Below are 24,088 nucleotides of genomic sequence, written 5' to 3' on the forward strand. Positions count from 1 at the left end.
GGCAGGTCACTGAGCAAATGTGTATCTGGGGATCCCGCAAGACTTACTTGCCTATCTCAAAGCTAAAAACGTTTGGACTCTCGCTACATCGTTATCTTACCCTTCTATCTCATTCTCGCCTTCTTCTACAGTATAATAGTCCTAAGCCCATTGGCAATGCCGGGGTCAACTTCTCCCTGGAGCGGGCATTTGGGAGTTCCTTTTCTTTGATTTCGCCCTGACGTCCAACGTTCTTTACATACACTTCTACCGTCACGAATGGTTCGCGTTCTGATAATTATCTTTCTAGCCTTGATGTTTGCTTTTAGACCAATCGATGATCAAGCTGATCTGCTGCTGTTCCAATCTTTCTCATCTCAATATGTTTCTCGATCGTATAATCCACCATCTTACTTTCCTTCTACGTGAATCAACCATGCCAGATGATTGAGGCTTAGTTAAAAACCAGTGCTTCGCACGCATCGTAGATATGACCCATATGATCTGGAAGTCGCAGTTGAAACCTTTTGAGGGCCGCTCCGGCCTTGGTACTTGTTGTACTACTTCTTCTACCACAGTTCCTGCCAGATACCATTAAAAAGCATTGGCAGCTCTGGGTGTTTTGATTTGATGCTATTGATTGCCATACATGACGAAAGGCGTTGGCTGTGTTTCTCCTCCAGGGGGCCCGGATTTTGCGGGCACAGGCCTCGATCCCGGGGATGGCTTCCGATCGGATTTTGGCCAAGTCCTCTGTCGCCAAACTCAAGAGCAGGAATTTAGTCGCAGTTAATTCTTCACTAAGAAGCAACTACAGGAGTGGCTCTGCTGCCAAGTTAAGGGGCCTGTTGTCAAGAGCAGTCTTTACCTTAAGAATTTCTCGGGTAATAAAATTTCTCGTTGCGTGGTACTTGAAAAAAACTGAAATGCAGCAAACTACAGTCTACAGAACATGTTGGATATTGTCGGTTATCTTGCTAAAGGAAGACAAAGGCAAAATGCAGAATAAGCAAGACGAAAGAGCGATCCACCATGTCTGTCTATTATGGCATAGAGAATTTATCGACCGGGAACCTTTCATCTTCAGAGTACCAAGGTGGCGCATTCATTACAATATGCTAGGGCAAGGACCAGTAGAACGAAGGGCGGCAGTGCGATAGCATAATGGATGGATGAAATGCTTCCTCGTGGGTTACCAAGCACATTTCGTCCCACAGGAGCATCACCTTTTGAACATATAATGACAGTATAGACCACCTACTTCTCCTAAGGACATAGGAACCTTTCGCATTCCCCAACGTCGCGAGCCAAGTTTCCAAGGCCGCGAGCCATCATCAACTGAGTGGTTGGGCGAAGAGGTCATATCACGGATGTACCAGCTACGGCGACCGCTTTCATGCGCATTCCAGCCCACAGAAGATTGCAGGCTCTTGCTGGGCTGAGACAGATAGCCAGTGACTTTGTCAGTAACCTCAATCACCTGGAGCGGCCAGCTCTGGTTTGATAGGAGACAAGAGCCCTCGTTAAAGAGTGACCTCGCAGTCACCTTGGGAACCTTGGCAAGGTCGAGGTAGCGAAGAGTGCTGACACGCAAGCCTCTATTGGGACCTGGCTCGGTGCCATCAACCGTGCTGAGGAAGAGCGAGCTGATATCACTGACCGACAGATCAGCCGAGCTGAGGCCCAGCTCTTCCAGGTGCGTAGTCAAAGATACCAGAAACGGCACATGGTCTGGAGTTATTCTCGCCCCGCCTAGGTTTAAAGATCGCATAGTTCCCGAAATTCTTGGTAGGAGGGCGAACAAGTCATATTCCGAGAGGCGGAAGGGAGTCGAGTCTGCCATAAGGTTGAGATACACCAAAGAATCCCTCACGGCAGCATGGGTTGTGAGAAACTTGACTAGGGCGGAGGATCGAAGCCGACTGCATCGAGACAGGTTCAAATGTGTGATACGAGCGGTCTCTGGAATGGCCAAGAGGGCTGAATCACTCACTTGGGTACGGGCTAAGTCGAGATGTGTTAGGTGCGTTAGATGGCATACCAGGAATTCTAAGGCTGATGAAGAAATGGTGCTGCATTCATGAAGCGAGAGCCGTTGCAAGTTGGACAATGGCCTGTCAGTGGCCAAGGCCTCGGTAAACGCCTGGGAAAATATCCGGGTGGAACAACCGCAGAAGTCCACGGCACGCAGGTGCGGCAGACCAGTAAACAACTTCCGAATCACATCGACGCTAAGGTCACCCTCGAGGTGCTCTTGTAGAAGACATTCCCTCAAGTTAGGTAACAGATCCAGGCACAGCATCAAGGTGCGCGAGGTCAGATTCTGAATTTCTGCATTTGACTGCCTCGTCCTTCCCAGGCCAACCGATGTGAAGTGTGAGAAGTCCAGGCGGCGCACAAGGGTGCCGAGCGCAGGGTACTGCGAAATGTGATGGAGGGCCTTGGAAAATGTCACAGATTGCGAAAATGTCATAGCCTTGTAGAGTACGCCGAGTGTAGCCGCATGTAATGTGCGGGAGCTAAGAAGACAGGAGATCAAGTCTAAGTTTCGAGGTGAATAGCCTGTCGGTGGCACATTCAATGCAAGATAGGACACGATATGGCCTGCAGACGGGTCAGTGTATCCTTACCTCTTTCCGTTTGCTTATGAATAGAGCCTACGCACCGAGGATTTCTGGCGGCAGCCGCTCGAGAGTGCATACCCTGGGGGAGGGCGACGCTGCCGGTTGTTTTTTCACGGCTGCGAAGCCGTGAAGTGGCCTCAACTGGCTTTTAGAATCCGTAGGCTTCCACTTCCACGTCCCAGCCTGCCGGATGACTGGTTTTTGTAGATCGCTGTACCTGAAACTCGGATTGTCTGTCTCCAGGTACCTCTGACTCCAGCCAGCAAAGTCCCCGGATGGAAAGCAAAAGCTAGGGGTCTTTCGCATTTTGGCAGCTTTATGTACAAGCTGTTTTGAGGTAGGTTCCGTTGCTTGTCAAACCACCAGTAAGCAGTACTCGTGCGTGTGGAATCAGCAGCACTCTTTTACTTGATCAAGGTCTCTATTGAATCTGGCGGGGAGGGGGAGAGAGGGCTGACTCTTGCATACTTACTAGACTCAGCGTAGCGTCGCCCAACTATTAAATAAGCCAAAGCTAAATTCAGCTTCGTCAAACGCTGGATGAGCGCAATAGATCGCTCTGATATTGGGTGATATCCCCTCTAAACAGTGATGGTGGTGACAAACGCCCTATTACCTTTCGCTAGTACTACAGGCAATTTTGAAATTGTAATGGCAATTCCTACTCATTATATAATATATGAATGATGCAACTGTGATAAGCGGAAATCAGCATGTCTGAACATACTGCCAATGTGGGGCCATTTCGGTTATATATAAACATTACGATAGAGGCTGATAATCTTTAGCCTCTAAAATTCATGGTCAATGTGTAAGGAAACTCATGATACCATCATTCAGTACATGTGTTTGGGATCTCGTATAGAAATGAAAAAGGAGCATTTTTTCAGGTGTGATCTTAATGGCCTGCAGATAGGCCGAATGGCCCTCTATGAGAGAACAAGAATGTTAAACATTGAACAATGGGCGGGCAAAGCAAAGAAAAAAAAAGCTTGGGTTAGTCAAGTTCTGCAGCCAAATGTTCGTACCATACTCTCGGGATCCAATGCAAATTGAGGAATTTAGTTACATCTTCACCATTGTGCAAATAGTTCCCTAGACATTGATCCAGGCACATGTATGTTGGCTTAAGGTTTTGCTCGTCTCCGGTTTGAAACACAAGTCTAGATAAAGACAAATCGATAGAGTGAATTTCACAAAACATTGAAAGAACGGAAAGCGGTGTTACTGTAAATAGAACAAAAATAGAAACAACCAAAAAGCATAATCAAAGTCGATGTGTCTGTCTGATTTGGGTGTATCGTGGCATCCATTAGTTAGGATTATAAGCAACGCGATACTACTGAGATTATCGAACTTCTGATACGAAAATACGTAGATGCCAATCAGTCAGACAACACGTTTGGACATCACTACTACGTTCGATAGCTAAAGGGGCAACGAAGTCAAAGTCAATATCTTTAACACTGAGAGACCACTCTGATGTACTGTGCGCAACGCGGTGCAGTCGGTACTGCGACCCGTTTGATGGGCCATCGGCGGAATGTGAACTAGGATGGATGGACACCTCTCCCATATTGTGCATGCTACGGTGACTCCACTAAGGGTCGCAGAGCTTCCGGTTCGCGAATGGGCCGATATAAGTTATTCAGACCGTGACGGGTGGACGCCTCACCTCATACACAGTATGCCCAACGGCAAATGCAGATAGCGGATGTTCTGGTTCGAAGCGGTGCAGGCATAAGCAGGCCAGCCAAGGGTAAGTTCTGAAGCATGTTGGCATGTCAGTGCGAGCGGATCGGAATCTAGCGTCGCGGTTCAGGCCGGTCGGCTTTTTGCTTAGGTCCGCTGTGCGGTCCACTTCCGGCCTCGAAAGAAGAAATGCTCAGAAGTTTATCTTGCTTGTCCACATGCACATTGGTCCGTCTGTGCTACATTGATTTGACAGGAATATCCATTCAACCTTGCCATGCCGGTTCGGAGTTGCGCCAGCACGCTCGCTTATTTCCACGATAATCGGTCATATAGCTGCCGGGTGTGTTTGCCTGGGAGTGCTGCATCCACTCGTTTCGCGTGTTTCCATACGTTCTCTGGCAGGCCATTGTTGGGGACTGCTTGGGACCTTGCGATATTCAGGGTAGTTGACTTCATCCTAGGGACTCGTGCTTGTAGGAGAGCGTCCTCTTGGGTCACGGTTCTGGCCTGCTCTTTAACCAGGCCCAACAATTTATTCCCTTCACTGGCAGGGGCCCAACGGATCTTGATCTGATTTCCATTTCTCCGCAATCTTCCCATCAACTTGTACATTTGACAGACGAATTCCTGGCCCGACTGTTGTCGAGTGTTTCTTAGTGTGAGAGCCGCCGCTTTGTTGCTCGTGAGCAGCGTAATACTGTAAAATTTCAGCCCCACTAGCATGTTCAATGTATGTGCCATTGCTGCTAACTGCGGAGAATGGATTCTGCCCTGATCTTGCGTCCAATGTCACAGAAAAGGTCTTTACTTTCAGTTTTCGATACCGAGGTGGCCGCTACTCGACCGCCACCCCGGACTCGATTGATCGCCCCTATGGCGTTGTCCTTGCATGTGTCCATCCAGACGTTGGACGCGTAGTCCACCACCGGGGCCACAGTCGATGTGAACAGTTGCCTTGCTGTCGTGGGGGATAAACCTCTGAGTCTTCGAAGCTCCATCGCCGCATCATGGCCCTTCGATGCTGCCCTCGCGATATGCTACTTGTATCTGAGTCTCGTGTCCATCAGGCCAAGAGACATAAAGTAGCTTCGGCAGGCCTACTTTTATAGACCACTACCCCGGATTTTTACCTAACAAACGAGCTTTCTGGATTCTTGAGGCGGACAAAGCCTCTCACCCTGGGTGTCTTTCAGGTTACTCCTTAAGCATACAACACGGACAAGTCAACTGGGACAAAACCGCTTCAATCAGGCTAGCCTAATCTCAGGCTCTCAGTGCGAGTGAGGTAGTTGATTCCCGGCTGTTTGTACACCGGCACGCGCATCCGTCCTCTCGGGCCACACAGACTGTCTCCTGGCTGGCCCCGACCCTGTCGCAGTGGCTGCCATTGTACACAACGCCTCGCGAGAGCTTGAGATCTTGTTTCACTTTACCTGTGGAGGACTCCCCCCACCCCTCCCCCTAGGCCGACCGTGTCTTGCAAAAAGCCCTCGTATACACTCCGTCCGGCAGTGTGCGTCGGCCACTTTCCACTAACCAAGCTAGCTCCCCGATGTCTGAGCAGGATCGATGGTTTGCCCGTGGCATCACCTTAAATGGGTCCATCATTTGCCACCAGCCAAATACCAATTCCTTCCAGAACACCCGTGTATCTCCCGGGAAGCTGCCCGTGTCCCGGTGGTGTCCGTGTCAAGAAGAGGAACCGCATCAAAGGTTGCCCGTGGCTAGGCCTTAACGAGGTCTTCCGAGCCGGCATCTTCGAGCCTTGTCGAGTTCGAGTTTTAACGAGGACTCCTGGGCCTTGAATGAGGTCTGTTCGATATTAGCTTGACTGCCTGTGTCATCGATTTACTACCGCCTCGCAGCATCTCACACGATGCGAACCCAGACCGTATGCAAGCTCAGGGGTATCCTGTCTTCTTTCTAGGGCGACACCACTTTACTGGTACTGCAAGACCAGTTCCTGGGCCCGAGTGCGAGTCGGGTAAAAAGAAGTAGGATGGTTTTCATATCCCGTTGTCCTCTGATTTTGGCGTGGTCGTGCGGGAAGCGACCGCACCGGGCCGGACCGCACAACCACGACGGATTCACTTTGGTCTCCTCAACGGGGATTAACACCAGACACCACGAGAAGGTAAGAATCCATTGTCCCAACAGCTTGGCTAGGATTGCTGCCCAGTGCGAGCTCACTGGGGGCACATATAATACAGTAGAGCATGATTACAGTTCCTCATAAATGCAACCTTGTGTTGATGAGCACTTACTGTCAACAAGTATATGTTATTCTAATGTGCGTGCTCCTTACAACAATGGGTAGCTCTCATCGGGACAAAATTGAACGGCATTTTGATACATAATATTCCCACTCAAAGGGGATAAAGGAGATCTTTAACTTGGTCGTAGGAGACGGGTAAGGGCATACATAGTTGACGCCAATTTACATGTGAACTGCCCAGGTACGGGAATCTGAACGGTCCGGCCCATCCGCAGCCGCTCCTCACGTAGCTTGGCCTGGTCCCACAGAAAACACGTTTTTAATACGATATCAGCAGCAGAGCGGATATGAGATGGGCTATTTTCGCAGGCAAGTTCCTGAATCAGGAAGATGAGGTAGTCGGCCCGTTGAAAAGTAATGGCAAGAGAAAAAAAACAGAGGAAAAAGGAATGTCAGCCTCGGAGGCTCAAATGAGTCTCCAGAAAGATACATGGCGTAATCTAAGCGAAAGTACGAAGTTGTTCGCTGGAGTATGGGTAAGCCGTCGGATCGTTCCACTGTATCTTTAGAAATGGCCAAAGAGACATTTGCTCATAATTGAGAGGCAAAAGGCAGCAAAATGGAAAGTTTGACCCGAATTGCTGGGGGCGGCCATACCCGTACATGCATATTAAAAAGGTGTGCTGCATGGAGACACATCCGTTACAACATAAGAAGATAGACTTCAGATTTGGTAACCTCCTGTTTGCCAGGCTATCATCGTAGGCTGTTTAGAGCCACGATCCATCTTGCTATTTGTTTATGCTAGCTTTGGGGCCATTTGGCGTAATCCGTTGCATTCCTTTACGGGTCAAATGAATGACATTAGAGTATTTGCCAGCGTGAGTGGGTGTACCGGCATCAACACAACAGTCATAACAAAGCCGCTGTCATCAGTTTGCTAGAAAAGACAGTAGACATGAGGAATGTGTTGGTCGTGATATCACAATAGTCAACTGCAGAAAAATCCTGCAATTTCCTCTAGGAAATGACCAAGTAAGGATCGGTTCCCCCTGAAATGGCCTATTCCATGTCTGGTGATCCACTGTCGCGAAATCTAGTGCGGTATCCGAAGGTAGTACTGTAATGTATTAAACCCTGAGTGATTCCAACGTCCCCAATCTAATCCGTGTTCTTACCTGACAAAAGAACCTAGGTATCCTTAGACTCTATTTTGATGTATACTTCTTGGAAAATCTTTGGGTATGTAAAATAATGCCACTTTTAGGCCTTGTTATATGAGGATTCTGGTACGCAGAGATATAGAACTGTAGAGAAAGGCGTTGGTATTGATATAAAGTTGGTGAAGACAGAGTCACGGAGTGTATTACTTCTGCTGGATTAGTTCCCTCGAGCGGAAATATTGGTGTCAAATACGAGAAGCCGCTGTCCTGCGTGATAATTGTTACCCTCCATTCCTAAAGAAGTGAGCTGGAAAATGGGTCGGAATTGGCCTGGTGAGGTTTTTCGCACTCGCAAAATGCAGGCTTCTCCTATTGAAATTATCATTCACATTGACCGTAAGAGAAAGGAACAGAGTCTGGCTCGTTAAGAACAGTAAGGCCCCAAACCATAAACGACCACCAAACTCTTGGTAGTGGTCTTCCATCACGACTTACGACTGGCGGCGTGAAAATCATATTTAACGAAGGTTTTGCGCACCCATTGTTTGTTAAGATTTGTAGAAACAGTGCATAAAGAGAGCGGGCTTCAGCGGTTTGGGCCAGCCGTTTCTCCCGCCAGTGGAGGAAATCATCTACTGAGTGATGCTCAGACCCAGGAGCGGAGGTAGTTTGCACAATTTAGCTGCAGCTCCGTGCAAGCTCAATCTAAAGTGAGCACCTTGATCATCACGCGCCTTCGCTGTCGATTGTCATATGTTGTGCCCGAGGCAGGTCAGAGCGGTGGATGTCAAACTATTTTGCGCCGTCGCTTACACATTGCGTGATAGATAGTTCAGGGCATTCACGTTATATCGCGAAGGCGGCCTTGTTAATTCGTGCGAGTAGAGAAGTAAATTTCTTCTTTCGATATTTCAGTCGTGAAAAAAAAGATAATATGTTTTCTATCAATAATAACGACTTATCTTGACTCCCACGGCTGCTTTACCTGATTACATTCTGTGGTTAACCACCTATTCACGCGGCGGCTTACGACTTGAGATCCTAGCTTGGAAAACAGGATCAATTACTCCCATTCTATGACAATGATAGCTTCCCTTTATTGTGAAGCTAGGATTGGTAGTTCAAAAGCCGCTCATGCATCTCAGTCTATAGTTTAGTAGAGATGAGAGCTGTCTTGCTATTTCCATCATGTCCATGGGGATGATCATTAAAAACTGTCGCACAAATGGTTCAGGAATCCATCATATGTGACAATCCCCTTAGACCTGCTTTTTCGCAAAGCACTAAGGTTTTGATTCTGCTAACGAGATCTCTCAGATCCGGGGACGGGTGAATGGCCCATCTCATTGTCGTGGAATTTTGGCGCAGCGTTTCCGGTGCGCAGCTGCTTGGATTTTACATAAACAGTAACGGTACTTCTTCGTCAAGGCTCACGGAATCTAGCTTTGTTCAGTCTCTGACTTCCATTCTGCCAATATACCCGATGTCTGTGTGTTTCAGGGGAGTTGAGCCTTGAGAGAGACTGGCGTAGTCTGAAGCGAGACAGGTTCAGGCTCTGCCGTTCTCCGGGTCGCTCGCTTTTTCTCCCCGTGCCATTTGCGATTTTTCTTTGCTTCCCGTTTAACAGCAGCGCGAATCGCACCGCAGCTTCGATAGTGACAAAAATCTCTTTGGAATAGTTTCTCGATCATGTCATCTGGTAGGTGCTCATGGTTTTTGTACCAGGGCAGGAGGAATTTGAGATGCTGCGAAGTCCATCGGCGTAAACAAGGCAGCTCTGCGCCATGCTGTCAGCTATTTCCATTTAATCGGATTGTAATACTATGTCTAACCTTCTTGTTTCGCTGTGTTCTCTTTTTCTGCAATAGGATCACTGGCTGTCTCGTCTTGCTTGGGTGCTGGATCCTCTTCACTCGTGCTATCGCACTGGAGCCTGGAAAGAGGTGCCTGGTGTGTCCAAGCCAATTGGCTCAATCTTTCCTCAAGGGGCTGCAATCTGCTAGTAATTTGTACGAGCGTAGTCTGGTTCGTCTTGATAACTAGATTCTCCATCAGTCAGTCATTGGAAAGCTATGTGGTAGTGGGGCTCCCTCCTTACAGTCGGAAGCAATTTGATTGCAAGTCGACAAGCTCTTGGCCATGGATTCCAGAGTGTCTCGTTCAGCCAACATGTCACATAAGTAGGTTTGGGTGTAAAAAAGTTGTCGACACGTGAAAACCAGGTCGTGATCCCAGGCAGATATCTGAACTAGTGCATTGCGCTTCAGGATATGACATTGATAGTTTCCGTTATCTTGACACTGAGGCTCGAATTGCGGCTCCTGAATGAGATCAAGCCAATGAATATCCTCTTCTTCGTCAACTTCACCAAGTTGTTCGTCGGCTTCCAGGACTTGAGGCTTAGGCTTGCTCAGCAAATCTGCAACCTTGGTAGCCAGTGCATCACTCAAAAGCTGTTCTCCTAAAATCCTAGCCAAGCTTGTCTCGGTCTGCAGAACTCCTTGCTGTGACTGAGCATCGGCGAGAGCAGACCGTAACATCTCTTCTGTGGGCAAGAAGCCCTCGGAGATAACCGAAGCTTTGTACGGTTCTCTGGCAGGCTGAAACGCAGCTTCTGGGGTGTTTTCGTGACAGGTGCTGTTTTGATGGCAGGGGTTTGCTTGCATGGCTCTAGAAATAGAGACGACAGTGGGGAACCCATCTTGCGACGAAGTCCCGTTATCCAAGTTGTCCATTTACAGGCTGATTCGGCTGGCAGTTTGCAGATTTGGAGAAATAGCAGGGAAGATAGAACATGGGGGCTTTACCGAAGTCGAGGATTTCCTTGGATCCTTCTGACCTTTTAAAATTTTTCTTCAATTCGATACATCATTTGGCGACCCATAGTCCTACGTCACTAGTGTATTATGTGACGATTGAGCCGGGCTACAAAGATAAGTATTTGTAAATGTTGAGTGAACTCGGCTACGTTATGATTACGTGAGTGTAGATCTGAAACATTGACCCAGAAATGGCTCCCAAGCTAGAAGAAAACTCTTTCAAAATTATGTAAACTTGATGGCATGTTGCTACTTTATAATACTTATGTTTCTGGCACAGAGTCTGTAGTCTGTATGCACTATTCCCTCGTAATGATGCAACATCTTGTCATGAAAGGAGAGCCAAGCCTCACCACTGCTTTTCTTCGTATTATCCAGGGTAGTTTCCTTGTGTCATTCTCTACGAAGAACGCTGGCGGCCAAGCTTGTCTTATACAACTTCCTGGCAACATCAGGTGCATGTAGGCACCCTTGGGAGCTAATCTTAGAGCCTCTCAAGAAGTCTCTTATGGTCTTCATTCTAGGAGTAGGCTTGCAAGCAAATAGACGAATATAGGTTGTATCTACAGAAATTCAATGCGCTTAGGCTGTATCTGATCCGATCTGCCCATGCTGCTGTGGGGTGATCCTGGTGGACTGTAATTGGAGAGGCGTCTATCAAGCCACAGATATGCCTTCAATCCGAAGGGGAAGACCTAGCTGTTTTTGATAGCATGACATGATATGTTTCAGACACTAGAAAACTTCCAATTAGCGAGATCCTTTTTGGTAGCACGTGCTGGCATCTCCAACCACAATTGGACTAACCCTGAGTTGTAAGGTAAGAATCATGTCAAAGATAAAGCGAGGTGACAACGCCTTATTACTGGATAAGGAAGTGTCCCTTCGATTATCTCGACTGTTATCACTCTTGCGAAGCGACGTCCAAGATTCTCAGTCTTTGGGAAGGAAAAACGGCGGTATTATCTTCACTCAATGGTCTGCAGGCCAAAGATTCAAATAAATCGCCTGTTTCGCTAGAGTCTCACCATTTTTTGCTGTTGCTTGAAAGAAAATATAAAATAAAAATTAAAAAAAGAGAAAAGAATCTTGACAGTCCGCGATCGAAAGCCCGATTATCGAGGCTGACGTGGGTGCCCCTTTTTGCGACGCTATCACTTGCGATGAAGCCACTGTGCCAGCGACGCGGAACAGATTGACGGTTACAAACCTCCCGCGTTTGGCTTATGGGATACTTTGATGTTATAATGGCATGACGACTCGCCTTTGGCATCTTTTTTGTGTAGACAGGCTGTGACAGAGTAGACCAGCAGTTCGATGCAATTCGATAGCGTAAGCTTTAGTGGTGCAAAGAGTCTGCCGAAACTGCAACACCTGATCATCCCGGGTGATTTCCATCTTCTATCGCGCACTTTTGCAGACGAACATCCTGAGGAGAAACTGAGCGCTTCAATATTTTTGACGTACTTCCTCCAAAGACAACCTTGGGGCATTCTACAGTACAAGGATCGTTGAATCCATCTTTCACATCGATTTTGCTGTCTAAATAACATTGATCAGGGTCCAAAAAATTGCTTTGGAGTCCCTGATGAAATGCTCTCAATTATATGGGCCTCTTTGTCGTTAGGTGCGAGAAAAGCTTAAGGACATGACATAGGTCATGATTTAGACAAACGGGCTTCAACATAATATCGTGTAATAACCACATATTGGCTCGGAGAGACCGATTGGGAAATCAACCTTGGTAGGTCTTCCTTGAGGCTATATTTACAATATAGATAATGATGTTACAACTGATTACGAATATTGACAGCCATCCCGTCCGCGGCGACTCCTCCTGGTCCCCATGTCAGCCCAAGTATAGCTGTCCATTCTAAGTGTCTCTATAGGCTCTAGCCTTGGCCATGACGCATTCCATAGCACACTTCCATGTCGGATATTGTGATCTACCTCCCATGTCGTGCTAGTTCCCAGCAATGCTGGCTGCTGATAATTGTGGATTGCTTTTAGAAAATGAAGTACTCGACCAATAGGTAGCGTGGCGTATCAGAAGTAAGGGGCTTTTGGCGGTAGACTGAGCCGCGAAGCTCGGCGAGTACTGTATGGATGGGCTTTAGAAAATTCTTTTGTACATATTTTCGCATTGTTTGGCAATATTTTCAGTCGTGCTAAAGAAGCTTCAAACTTCATTAAGGTGATAGTGATGAGAGTGGTAAGTGCCAGGGTCCACAAGCTAATTTCATCGGAAAAATTAATTACTTCCAATGCACCAGGTGTATAATATATGAACTGTGTTATTGAACATGAGCCAGTAATGAGTCCAAATCTCCATAGATAACAATGGTGTGTCTTGCAAGCATGAGAGATGACTAGTAAAGGATAATTTTGACTCATTGTTATTCTCCTTTTGGAGACTTTTGATGATTTATCTTATATAACTTATTACAACACTCTACTATCTAATGTAGTACCCTTGTATAATCTTTTGAATCGATTGTGTGACTTCCAAAATAAAAATTTCAAACAGTTTCCGGGCAACTCTCTAGAGCAAGCGCTTGAAGTCTGGATCAAAAGGGTAGGCAGAAGGCAAGCACAATGAGGTACAGAAACTGCAAGAAGGACACATTTGCCAACGGACAACAGTGACCTATGTAAGCGGTTCAGCAAAGCCAGTTTCATGCAGCAGACCTCCCGACGGCCGATGAAGTAATCCCCTAAAACAATACGTAATACCCATTCTGCTTTTCAAATCTGCCCCTGTTCATCATCAAGTCAGTAAAAGGTAACCTCATGTAGAAGTGTGTGGAGAACTACATCTGCTGGGTCATTCACATCAGACGGCTAAATTGCATTTCCAGTCAAGGTAATATTGCGACCTACATAGACAATATTTTATGTGCCAATGTATCAAGTGCAAGCAATAATGATGTCTTCGTCTCGGAAGAGTAACAAAATCCACAATGTTTGTACTGAGGCATAGCTAAGCTGGAATCGTTAAGACCACGTGAAGCTCATGAGTCTGCGCATAACGCTGGGAAATTTTAGGGGAGATAGCTACTTTATCAACATTTTTGTCCAGTCTCAACTTGGCCATACTTGCTTTTTTGTTATTTTTTTATTACACGCTATGGATGCTCCTATTAAATCCCCATTGAGACCTAACGTTAAACCACACAATTTTAGGGTAAACTCTGGTCCCTTTCGGCGACACGCCACATTTGGCCCTCTTGCGTAGGCAGCCCCGTTGCAAATTTAAGTCACATGGCTCAGCCATGGGTTAGTAGTGATAGAAAGCAAGCGTCATGATATCTAAATCGAGGAATATCAGGCTGCTTTGTCACTATCACACCGGACATAAATGTTTACCTCTGAGATTTTCGCTGGACAAGTACACGTCTTGTCCTCCAAGAGATGATTGATATTGCTTCAAAATATTTCTAAAAAACAAGATATAGAACACGTTCACACAGTTGACTCATGCCCAATCCCACCCAAAGTCTCCTCTGCACTCGCCGTTCCATTTCGTCATTGAGTTGATTTCCCAACTGGACTAAAATACGAATCCGCACTCAGCCTAGTGTGTTATATGGTTTAGGATCCAACTCATTGAGGTATAATCATGCATGATGCATTGACATGGCCCTCTAAGCTTTTACGCAGTATCTATATCCACACCAAAGATTCGTGCAAGCCTCGTCCAAGCCCGGATTCCAGTCTCTGAGCTGAACTGCTGAGATGCCATACGCTGTCTCAATCTTCTGACAGTAGTCGTCGGAGCCAACAGTAGCATACTGAAGGCAGGTCGCGATGGTATATGGGTAGACCGCGGCTGTAGTGGTGGAACTGGGCCACGAGCACGATGTAGAGGAGTGCTTGCCCGTTGACGCTGTGGATGGCTCCCATTGGGCAATATTAGAGAAGTACTGAGTGGTAACTAAGGAAGACAAAGTAGAGTGAGTAAATTTCTTGGCGGGGACAGAAGTAGGTTTGAACAAAGATGTTACGTCGATAGATGAGCTACCAGCTGACTGGGTATCACTGAGGCTGCCAACCGTGGCCTCATTGCATGTACTCGGTCCTGATGACCATCCCAGAAGGCGGTTCGCTACATCCGAGGCATAACAGTGCGTCGAACCACCCTGTCCCAAGTTTCCAGATGTGGCGACCGAACCCGAATTGTAGCAGCGAGCGGCCCGATAGTAGGCGGTCGCTCCACTTCCACCATTCTTGACCAAGCATTGTTTAAGGCCATCTCCTGAGGATGTGCCTTCCGTGCCGTCTTTAATCATCTGTAGAATTATGCTTTTGGGGCAAGGGGACTTTTTGTTGTTACCGCAAGAGCCAATGCCGCCATGGCTCTGCATGAGACCTGGGTTGCTCACGCCATTGTTGGTGGTTCCTACTCGAACACAGCCGTTACTTTCCTGTAATACAATCGCAAGAATGAAACGCGCGTCCACGCCGCTAAACGTAGCTACGGACTGAATACTTGATGAAAGATCAGACATTTCCTCATCCGAGACTTTATTGGCGCCAAATTGCACACAGCCAGCCTTGATGATGGCCTTATTATTCTGGAACCTATCCAATCTCAGCCATTTGCATTCAGACAATTGTTCTAAAAAATAAATTTTCCACCTACATCTCCGTAAACGGAATCCATTGGCTCACCGAAGGCCATCCTTCCCCGCTGCCACCCAGCGTAGCAATATATGAGTCGCTGCTTCGACCAGCAAAATCTCGAGGGAGAGCTCCATCTGTCCGGGGACGTTCGAGGGAGTGCGCAATTGTAAACGCAACCAAGAGGAATATACTGCCTGCGCGTCTAAGCTATCGACTTGTCAGCCCTTTTGGTTCGTGGGGAGGACAGGCGATGGGGGCTCAATACCAGAGAAAAATAAAACATCATTACTCGGCAGAAGCTCCCTGTTGGGACACCTCGCCTATAAGTACGGAAACCTGTATTATATCTTGCCTTCGGTGGGACATCATTTATGGAGAGAAGCCCAACTGGGTGAAAATGGCTTTGCGGCGCTGCGACCTTAACATCACCTCGAGCAATTGTAATTTGGGAATGACAAATTGGGTACACATTTTTTTCGTAGCTTAACTTATCTATGGATTCTACTAAATTGAACTAGCCACGATACATGCACTCTACTTGAGATTACTTTGTGTTCAAGTCGCCAGAAGATTGCAAAGCAAATTACTAACCCCAGGCCCCGTAAGCTCTCCCACGCATGTGTTTCAGAGGGAAAAAAGTCTTACTAGGTTTCTAAACTTGGTCTCCTCTCGGGATTCGCGCGCTCAAATTGAGCTACGCATTCCTCAATCATTGAATCATTACAGTACCGACTGCTGCATTTCTTTAACAATACGGTCAGTAATCTTTGCCATCAACTATATTTGCGTCAAGTGTAATTTTCTGCTAAGCTTTCAGCCTGGTCGTCTCAAATACTGCATTGATTATGAGTCCAGTACTCTGACCTGGGTGAGCCCAGACTGATAGCTCTAACTTGATTTTGATGTGCTGCAGATTAATAGAGACAATACGGACTCACACGCAAATTGGCAATGGTCGGGGTTGACTTCAGCCATAGCCTGAAGCCTTCTTCAACCATGAGTGACGCTCCTCGAATACGCTGTATACAGCCAACAGGCGTTTACTACTTGAGGGTCTTCTCACAGTGTAAATTAGAGGAAACGTACAGATACAAGATTATTCTCAAGACTTGCCTATAGAAACTAACCTCCATTGTGAGAGCATTCCAAAATCCAAGATGACTTTGAGAAGCTATATGAGTCTGTTGAGTGGTTTCCAAGTGACAGTGTAATCACGTTATGATGCTATCTATAGTTCGAAGTTTATATTTTAGGAAGCATTCAAAGCGTGGGAAAAATAAAAAAAAATAAAAAATAACCAGACGACAATGACCAAGTTAATAACTGAACTAAAGATATTGGTAAATAGCTATCTCCCTAAAGTCTGCCAGGTCTATACGCAGGCTCATAAGCTTGACGTGGTCTTAGTTGTTTCCAGCTAGGCTCTTCCTCGGTACAAATATAGTGGATTTTGACGAAGATACATTTATTGCTTACACTTGACAGATCGGTCCACAAGGTCTTAACCAAGTTAGGAAGGGTGCATTATTAGCTTGGCTGGGAAAGTAATACAATGATCTGATGAGGATGTCCAGCAGATGCGGAACGACTCCACACACTCCTACATGAGGTTACATTGTACTGATTTGATCATCAGCGGGGACGCTTTTAGAAAAGGGAACGAGGTTATACGACTTGCTCTAGAAAGTCTCCTCATCGGCCGTCGGGATGTCGTTCGAGCGAGAACTAGGCTGTAGTCTAGTAAAATATATCTGCTGCATGCAACCGGCCTTTCTTAACAGCTTCTACAGGCTACTCTTGCCCGTGTATCATCTTTGCGTGCTTGCCTCTTATCTGTATTTGTTATCACGTCTTTGAACACTTGTTCGACACAGTTGGCCAGCAACTACTTAGGATTTACGTTGGAGGTCACCCGATCCACTTAACATTTTTATCTAACGTTACCACATTACTTGTTGGTGTGCGTAGATATATAAAACAAATCATAAATCTCCAAAAGAACAATGGTAATCCAAGGCCACCTTTTAGTAATTATATTTCATATTTAAGACATCAAGATCGGCTAATAATTGTAACCTGTGGAGATTTCGATTTGTTACTAGCTCATGTCCGGTAACACAATCTATATATGATAAACCTAGTGCATTAGAAGCAGTTAGTTCTACCAGGGAAATTGGCTTATGAACCCTGGCATTTATCACTCTCACCACTGTCATCTCACGAAGCGGATCGGTTTCGCGAAACTTTTCTATTGGGCCTCTTCTATCTTGTGTGCTTCTTTATTCCAGCTAGAAATATTGTCAAACAAAGCGACACCTCAACAAAAGAATTCTCCAAAGCCCATCCGTACTATGATTCTCGCAGAGCTTCGGGCTTAATCTACCACAAACCAAAGGCCCCCTCACTTCTGATATCCTACGCTAGTTATCGGTCGAGTCCTTCAATGGCTTGAAATAATCCACAGTCATCAGCAACATTCGTGGATCTCAACACTGTTCGGGTGGTACATGTAGGTCACGCCATCGAACGTGGAAGTTTCTCCAGAACCTGTTCCAAACTTCCCGACAATTGGCTCTGGAAAGCGCCTGGGCCAAGGCTGAAGCCTATAGAACCGCTTGGGATGTACAGCTATACTTTGGCCGACATGGGGACCAGGAGGAGCGGCTGCGGGCGGGGTAGTTGTCGAGATTTTCGTAATTAATTGTAACGTCGTTATCTACGTTATAAATTTAGTATAAAGGAAGATCTAGCAAGTTAGGGTCTTACATCGGTTTCCACAAGCTACTGCATGAGTTTGGCTGTGTGAGTCAGGTGGCTATTAACTATATTACGTTGAAGCTTCCGTGCCTTCATGGAACCCGGGTATCTGCATCATCACTTATGCCACGTTCTCGAGCTCCGTCCGCAACTTAAGGCAATGGTACCAATACAATCAATAGCATTCCGTTATAGGCTCCAAAGCAGGTTTCTCGAACCCTAATCTAACTTATGTCATGTAGACAACTATTACGAGATGAGAAGAGTATCCAATGATCCCCTCTAGAAGGATGCAAGATTTTCTTCCCAAGAGGTCTGTCAAACGTATTGAAGCGTTCAGTTCCACCCGGACGCAGTGATTTGTCTACCAAGTACCAATCAATGATCAGTATGTGATGGAAGATGGAATGATCCAGGTCAACCCAGCATTAGAACTGTCGAACTGAGGGGTGGTATTTTACCACTAAGAACAGGGGATATTCATCAAGTACCCATTCTGTCTCTGTCTCTGTATGGTAAACGGGGTACGCTCGGCATACCAGCGTCGTAACACGCTAGGAACGACTCCTGAGATCTGTTAACGCTTCAACAGCAAGATCCAGATAGAACAACATCAATGCACCTCAATAAAGCACCTCAATAAAACACCTCATTACTAGCACATACCAGTATCTGTCAATCCGACAGATTGTTCTGGACTTTTAAGCTTTTCCTGCCATTCGATTAGTCAGTGGACTACCCATAATGTCGGAACGTTGTCGTTACAGTACGGACTAGTACGGGCATAGCCAATTGAGTACTTGAGAGTGTGATTTTTAGATACTATAGAAAATACAGAATAAATGGCATGTGGGCTTAGTAAGGTCGTTGAGGGCCTTACGAACCATGGTTGAAGTCGGCTTATGGGGGCGCTGAATATTCCTCGGGCGCACTAGTAAAGTTGCGACTCTCTTTGGTCGACACACCCCCCCAGCAGCCACCGTATGCCTGAGCACGCACTGTTGAGTGCGACCTTCTTCTCTCACTTCCACCTCATGTTATAAGGTGCTGTATGTCCGTGAGTCCAAGGGATCGCATGAATTTGCCGTGATTCTGGGTAGAGAGGAGCTTCGTGAGTCCGTCTGCGTCCATATCCTTCGTGGGAACCCAGCGGATAGTGACCCTTCCGGCTTGTACGGCCTGTCGAAGCCAGTGGTGGTGAATGTCGACGTGGCGAAGCTTAGTGCTTAGCTGCGACGTCTCTTTTGTAAGAAGGCCCACGGTCTGGGCGTTGTCGCACTGGATTTCTATCGCTTCCGAGTCCTGATATTCGAGATTGACAGCGGCGAGGAGACGTTTCCACCAGAGAGCCGATTTGGCTGCCTCCGATAGAGCCAGTAGCTCTCTCTGCCTCTGTGGTAGAAGTCGTCACGGTCCGTTGCTTTCCAGCTTTCCAGTCGACTGCCCCTCCGAATAGCTTGCAGAGGTATCCTTCCGAGCTCTTGCGGTCCGTGTGGTCGCCGAACGATGCATTGCTAGAGAATTGGAGAGCAGGCTCGAGGTCATGTGTTGGACGATACTCGAGGGCGAAGTAACGAGTGGAGTCGAGGTAACGGATGAGCCGGTTGGCTGCTTCAAGGTGTTGCGGTCCGGGATTAGTGAGGAATTCGGCAAGGTGGCTAGCAGACTTCGCAGCGTCCGGACGGGTGATGATGGTCCCATAGAGGACGGATCCAACCTTCTGTTGAAATCCGTGGATTTGCGCAGCTGTAGCTTGACCAGTGAACGCTGTGAGGCGTTCCACAGGTAACGGTGAGTGGTATTTCCGACCGCTAGACAGATGGTAGCGAGCCGCTACTGATGAGAAATAGGAGTCTTGACAGAGCCAAAGCTTATGCTGTTGTCGGTCGCGCAGAATTCGAATCCCAAGGAACCAGGTAGCTTCTCCGATATCGCGAAGCTCCCAGTGCCTCTGGAGCTGCGTACGGAGCTGAATAGCCTCGTTCGACTTCGAGCAGTGGTAGACGATGATGATGTCGTCGACATAGAAGAATACGATGATACCGCTGCGAGTGAAAAGGCAGAGATCTTCTGGAACGGCTTCGAAGCCATGCTTTTCCAGTACTCGAGTGGCCTCTTGTTGCCAGAGCCTCGGGGACTTCCGCAGACCATAAAGGGCCTTATTCAACCTCCAGCAGCTCTCTTTATCCGTGAATCCTTCCGGCATCTGAGTATAGACCTCCTCATCGAGTGTGCTATTCAGGAATGCATTCACGGCATCCAGTTGCATAGTTTCTAAGTCGAATGCGGCAACAAGGGCGAAGATGGATCTCGCTGTGCGAGCTGCGAGGTTGCGGCTCGTTTCTCTTCCGAGTTGATGGCTTGAAGATCTCCACGTACGCAAATGCGAGCTTTAAGCTTCTGGAGAAAGCCATTGCTGTCAAACTTGTAGGTGAAGACCCAGGTGAGAGGCAGCACTTGAACGCTACGGTCTTGGGGCCGTCTGCCGGTGGTGAATGTACCTCGTATCCGCAAGGATTCAATTTCGAGACCTGCTGCAGCCAACCAGCCTTCACTGAATGTGTGGCCAACAGCTTGTTTCCAGTTCTGGGGTTCAGGCGGCAGATCATCCCGATGCATTCGGTGCTGATTAGGCCTTGGTGCAGAAATTGCAGTGGCAAAGGCAGCTAAGACCCCTTCTTGATCTTCCTCGTTATCTTGCGTGAAATAGCTGGCGAGGTATGGGTCTGAAGGTGGCTTTCGCTTTCGTTTTCCCTCCACGATATTCTCTTCTGATATCCCTTCTTGACGCTGATGTGGTGGCTGAAAGTTAATTAGAGGCACAGTCGTGTCCGCTGGGAAGCTGCCTGGGATAGCTGATGGTTCCGTTAACGGTGCCGTACGCTGATTCAACGGAGAGGAATAGGATTGAGATGAAGGTTCGTGGACTGATGGAAATCTGATTGGAGCAGCCGATTGCGGATATGTTGGTGGATCTGAGAATGCTCGGGCCGGCGCTGGCGGCGTCGAGGCTTGAATGGGCTGCCCTAGCGTTGTCGGGAGCGAATGTATGTGTTCAGATGGTATCTGGGATGGTGTTGAAGACGGTGTGAGCTGCCTCGCTGGCGGTGAGGGCAGTGACAACTGGATTGGTGGCTCTGAATGAGCTTGTGAGTGCACTGGAGATGAACATGCAGGTGAAAACTCCGATTCGGCTGCATGCAGTTCCTTCTCAATGTTTTCCTGCGGGGTTGCGGCCCGCTGGATCTCTGGGATAGGAGATGGTGTAGCCTGAGTTTGAGGCGTCGCAAGGTCTTGTGACTGGGTTGAGAGTCGTTGAAGAGCCTGTTCGAGCTGAAGATCAAGCTCGTCTTCCTGTATGACTTCTGTAGCTTCTGGAACGAGCTCGAGAGCTGGTCTTTGAGTGTGTTCATGATGTTTAAAGCTAAGATTCCCGTCGAATTTAGCGTCCCGTACCAGCTTTACCATGTTAAGCCTAGGGAACCACACACGCCAGACGTTCGTCGTTTTATAGCCAGTGAGATAGCCAATTTCAGCTTGCGGATGCATCTTATCGGACTGAGGAATGCCCTGAATGCGTACGTACGTGCGGCAACCGTAAATACGAAGATTGGAGAGGTTGATAGGGATCTGGATGCCTGTTCCCTGCCGGTGGAACTCCTACTGCGGAATAATCCAGCGTCCGTCCGGTAGCTTCGTGGGCGATCTGTTTAGTATATATACCGCTGCATGTACAGCTTCGGGCCAGAGAGACCGTGGGAGGTGGGAGACTTGAAGCAGTGAACGTGAGGCTAAGATGATCACCCCCCCAGATCGTTCCGCGTAGCTATTCATCTCGGGTGTGCCCACCAGACTGTGTATGACAACAAACCCACAGTCTTCAAGATACTGTTGTACGGTTCGGCCTGCTGAACGTTCGTTGTCATAGTGGAATGCCCGTATTGGCAGGTTGAACCAGTTACGAAGAATGGCAACGAATCTCCGTACTGCATCCTGGCAGCCACTTTTCTGCGCGTGCGTCTCCACATGGTGATAGCGGATACCATCAAGGTAGAAGTGAGTGATCCATCGATCACCATTGAACCCTTCCTTGATCTGAATGAGATCGAAATGAACACGTCCGAGGGCCCATACACTGGTGTTTGGGCCCGTCGGGAGACTTGTCGGGTGGCTTTTGTCAGCTGGCACGTCTCGCAGTGCTCCGGGTCTTCTTCCGTGCGCGTTTGCGATGTGAGTTCGATACCATCCGCCATCTCAGCGAGCTTTTCGACCCTCTGCTCGTACATATGGGCCAGGCGTTGATGCCAACGTTTTGGAGTGGCTTTGGATGTGAGACGTACGGTTGAACGGCGTGGATGGGTGCTAAATGCTGCTGGCGATGAAAATTGAGCCTGGTCTAGCATGAATAGCCCGTCCCATTCCTTCACTCTCGCAACCAGTCTTCCGGATACGGTCCCGATAGCCTCCTTTTGTGTATCCCAAATTACGCCTTTCTTCTTCATCAATCCCACAGATAGCAGGCTGGTGTGGAAACCTGGCGAATAACGGACATTCTCCACCGTCAAAGGGACTTTCCAGTCTGTTTCTGGATTTCTCCCCCAGATCTTCACTGTTCCAACTCCGTGTACGCCCGTTTGGGTGTCTCCAACCTGGACACTACCGTTGGTTTCCGTAAACGAAATGAAAGCTTCACGGTTGTTGGTTATATGACGGTTGGCTGCGGAGTCGACCAGCCAGGCACTTTTAAGTGGATTTTCGGCGTTATGAGTGAAGAAAGCGTACGGGACTGGCCGATGGGTATTCTGGTTATTGCTAGCATGGTCTCGCGGTTGAGCGACACCATACGTGAAGAATCCTAGGCCGGTGTCTTCGTCTGAGTCCACGTTTGCAAAGTTGACACTCTTCTTCGAGTTCACTTCTTCATAGAGCTTTTCCGCTTTTGCTCTGGCAAATGGACTGAGCTTTTTGATGTTTTCTGGGATTTTCCTTCCGATGGCAGGATCTGGTCTCCAGCCGGACGGCCGTGCAGATACAACAAGGTATGGACATGACTGGAAGTAGTGATTCTGTCCACAGGCACAGTCCGGGAGTTGCTTAGCAGATTTTTGCCGGTTTGACTGCGCTGGTGTTGATCCAGCTTCTTTCTGACCATCTAAGGTGGCGAATCCCACTGCGGACTCCTTTCCACTCCTCTTCTTCTGTGAGGTTGCGCGGAGCTGACGGAAAGCGTTGATAACGGCGGTGAATGAGACATCCTTATCCTCCTTGGTCTCCTTAAAGACCTTCTGGTAGGTATAAAAATAGAAATTCTCGTCTAGCGGACGAGCGGCACAGAGAAAGTCATATACTGCCACACGGGGGTTGGTGGTATCAGGGACTTGAGCGCTAACGGCTTCCGTGTATAGACTTTCCCATTCTGTGAGCCACGCATCCACCTGCGAGTCCTTTGGACACGACCTTGCCTTGTTCAACCATCTCACTCGCAATTCCAACATGCGTTCAATTTCGGAAGAAGGGGAGAAACGGTCCTTAAGCGCTTTAAGAAGCGTTCGAGGGTCCTCGATATCGGCGATGAGATGTTGGTGGCTGGTAGCAACAGTTCGTCGGATTTGCTGGCCAATTCGGTCCAAATTTCGCTGTGTCCACCTGAATTGAAGGGTTTGGCGGTCTTGATGGGCAAGCAGGCGCTGAAAGACCTTGTAATTATCATCCGTCAGGTCTATGATTTCCTGAGCTCCCTCCTGGGCGTCGCCAGGCTGTGTTTCTCGGGGTTCCTCAGGAATCTTCTCTGGATTGGAAGCATCTGGATCCAGATACTTCCACACACCAAGGCTCTTAGCGGTGACCTTGATTGTGCTATACCAGGTTCTCCATTGGTCGGAAGAGCCTAGTATGATGCCTCCGGAGGCGCTGGAGCTGGATCCAGTGTCCAGGGCCTCGAGGTCTTGATATGGAAGTGACATCTCGCGTCCGGTTTGAAGGGACTGTGTGTTGACGGGGACGTTCGACTATGTGTAGCTTCAGGGTGGTAGATATCGGTCGATATTAGTGTTTACCACGGGCTAACCGGGCTCATAACTGTCGGAACGTGGTCGTTACAGTACGGACTAGTACGGGCATAGCCAATTGAATACTTGAGAGTGTGATTTTTAGATACTATAGAAAATACAGAATAAATGGCATGTGGGCTTAGTAAGGTCGTTGAGGGCCTTA

General features: G+C 47.8%; 4 protein-coding genes across 4 annotated transcripts; all 4 read right to left on the reverse strand.

The window, feature by feature from the left end:
- Window positions 1-1,201: 1,201 nt before the first annotated feature.
- N7508_011192 (uncharacterized protein) lies at window positions 1,202-2,951 on the reverse strand (the record flags this gene model as incomplete). Its single annotated transcript, XM_058469252.1, has 2 exons — window positions 1,202-2,583; window positions 2,645-2,951. Coding segments are annotated over 2 exons (1,689 nt in total), but the record flags the coding sequence as incomplete, so codon positions are not given.
- Window positions 2,952-9,503: 6,552 nt separating this feature from the next.
- N7508_011193 (uncharacterized protein) lies at window positions 9,504-10,342 on the reverse strand (the record flags this gene model as incomplete). Its single annotated transcript, XM_058469253.1, has 2 exons — window positions 9,504-9,715; window positions 9,775-10,342. The coding sequence occupies 2 exons, from the start codon at window positions 10,340-10,342 to the stop codon at window positions 9,504-9,506; spliced, it is 780 nt and encodes a 259-aa protein (XP_058314231.1).
- Window positions 10,343-14,139: 3,797 nt separating this feature from the next.
- Window positions 14,140-16,251, reverse strand: N7508_011194 (LysM peptidoglycan-binding domain-containing protein; the record flags this gene model as incomplete). Its single annotated transcript, XM_058469254.1, has 3 exons — window positions 14,140-15,076; window positions 15,138-15,325; window positions 16,246-16,251. 3 exons carry the CDS (start codon window positions 16,249-16,251, stop codon window positions 14,140-14,142), a joined length of 1,131 nt encoding a protein of 376 aa, XP_058314232.1.
- Window positions 16,252-20,930: 4,679 nt separating this feature from the next.
- On the reverse strand, window positions 20,931-23,838 carry N7508_011195 (uncharacterized protein; the record flags this gene model as incomplete). Its single annotated transcript, XM_058469255.1, has 3 exons — window positions 20,931-20,998; window positions 21,046-21,240; window positions 22,716-23,838. The coding sequence occupies 3 exons, from the start codon at window positions 23,836-23,838 to the stop codon at window positions 20,931-20,933; spliced, it is 1,386 nt and encodes a 461-aa protein (XP_058314233.1).
- Window positions 23,839-24,088: the final 250 nt, after the last annotated feature.

Source organism: Penicillium antarcticum (genome assembly GCF_028974205.1).
Source record: "Penicillium antarcticum strain IBT 31339 chromosome Unknown utg000010l_segment0_segment0, whole genome shotgun sequence".
Lineage (NCBI taxonomy): Eukaryota > Fungi > Ascomycota > Eurotiomycetes > Eurotiales > Aspergillaceae > Penicillium > Penicillium antarcticum.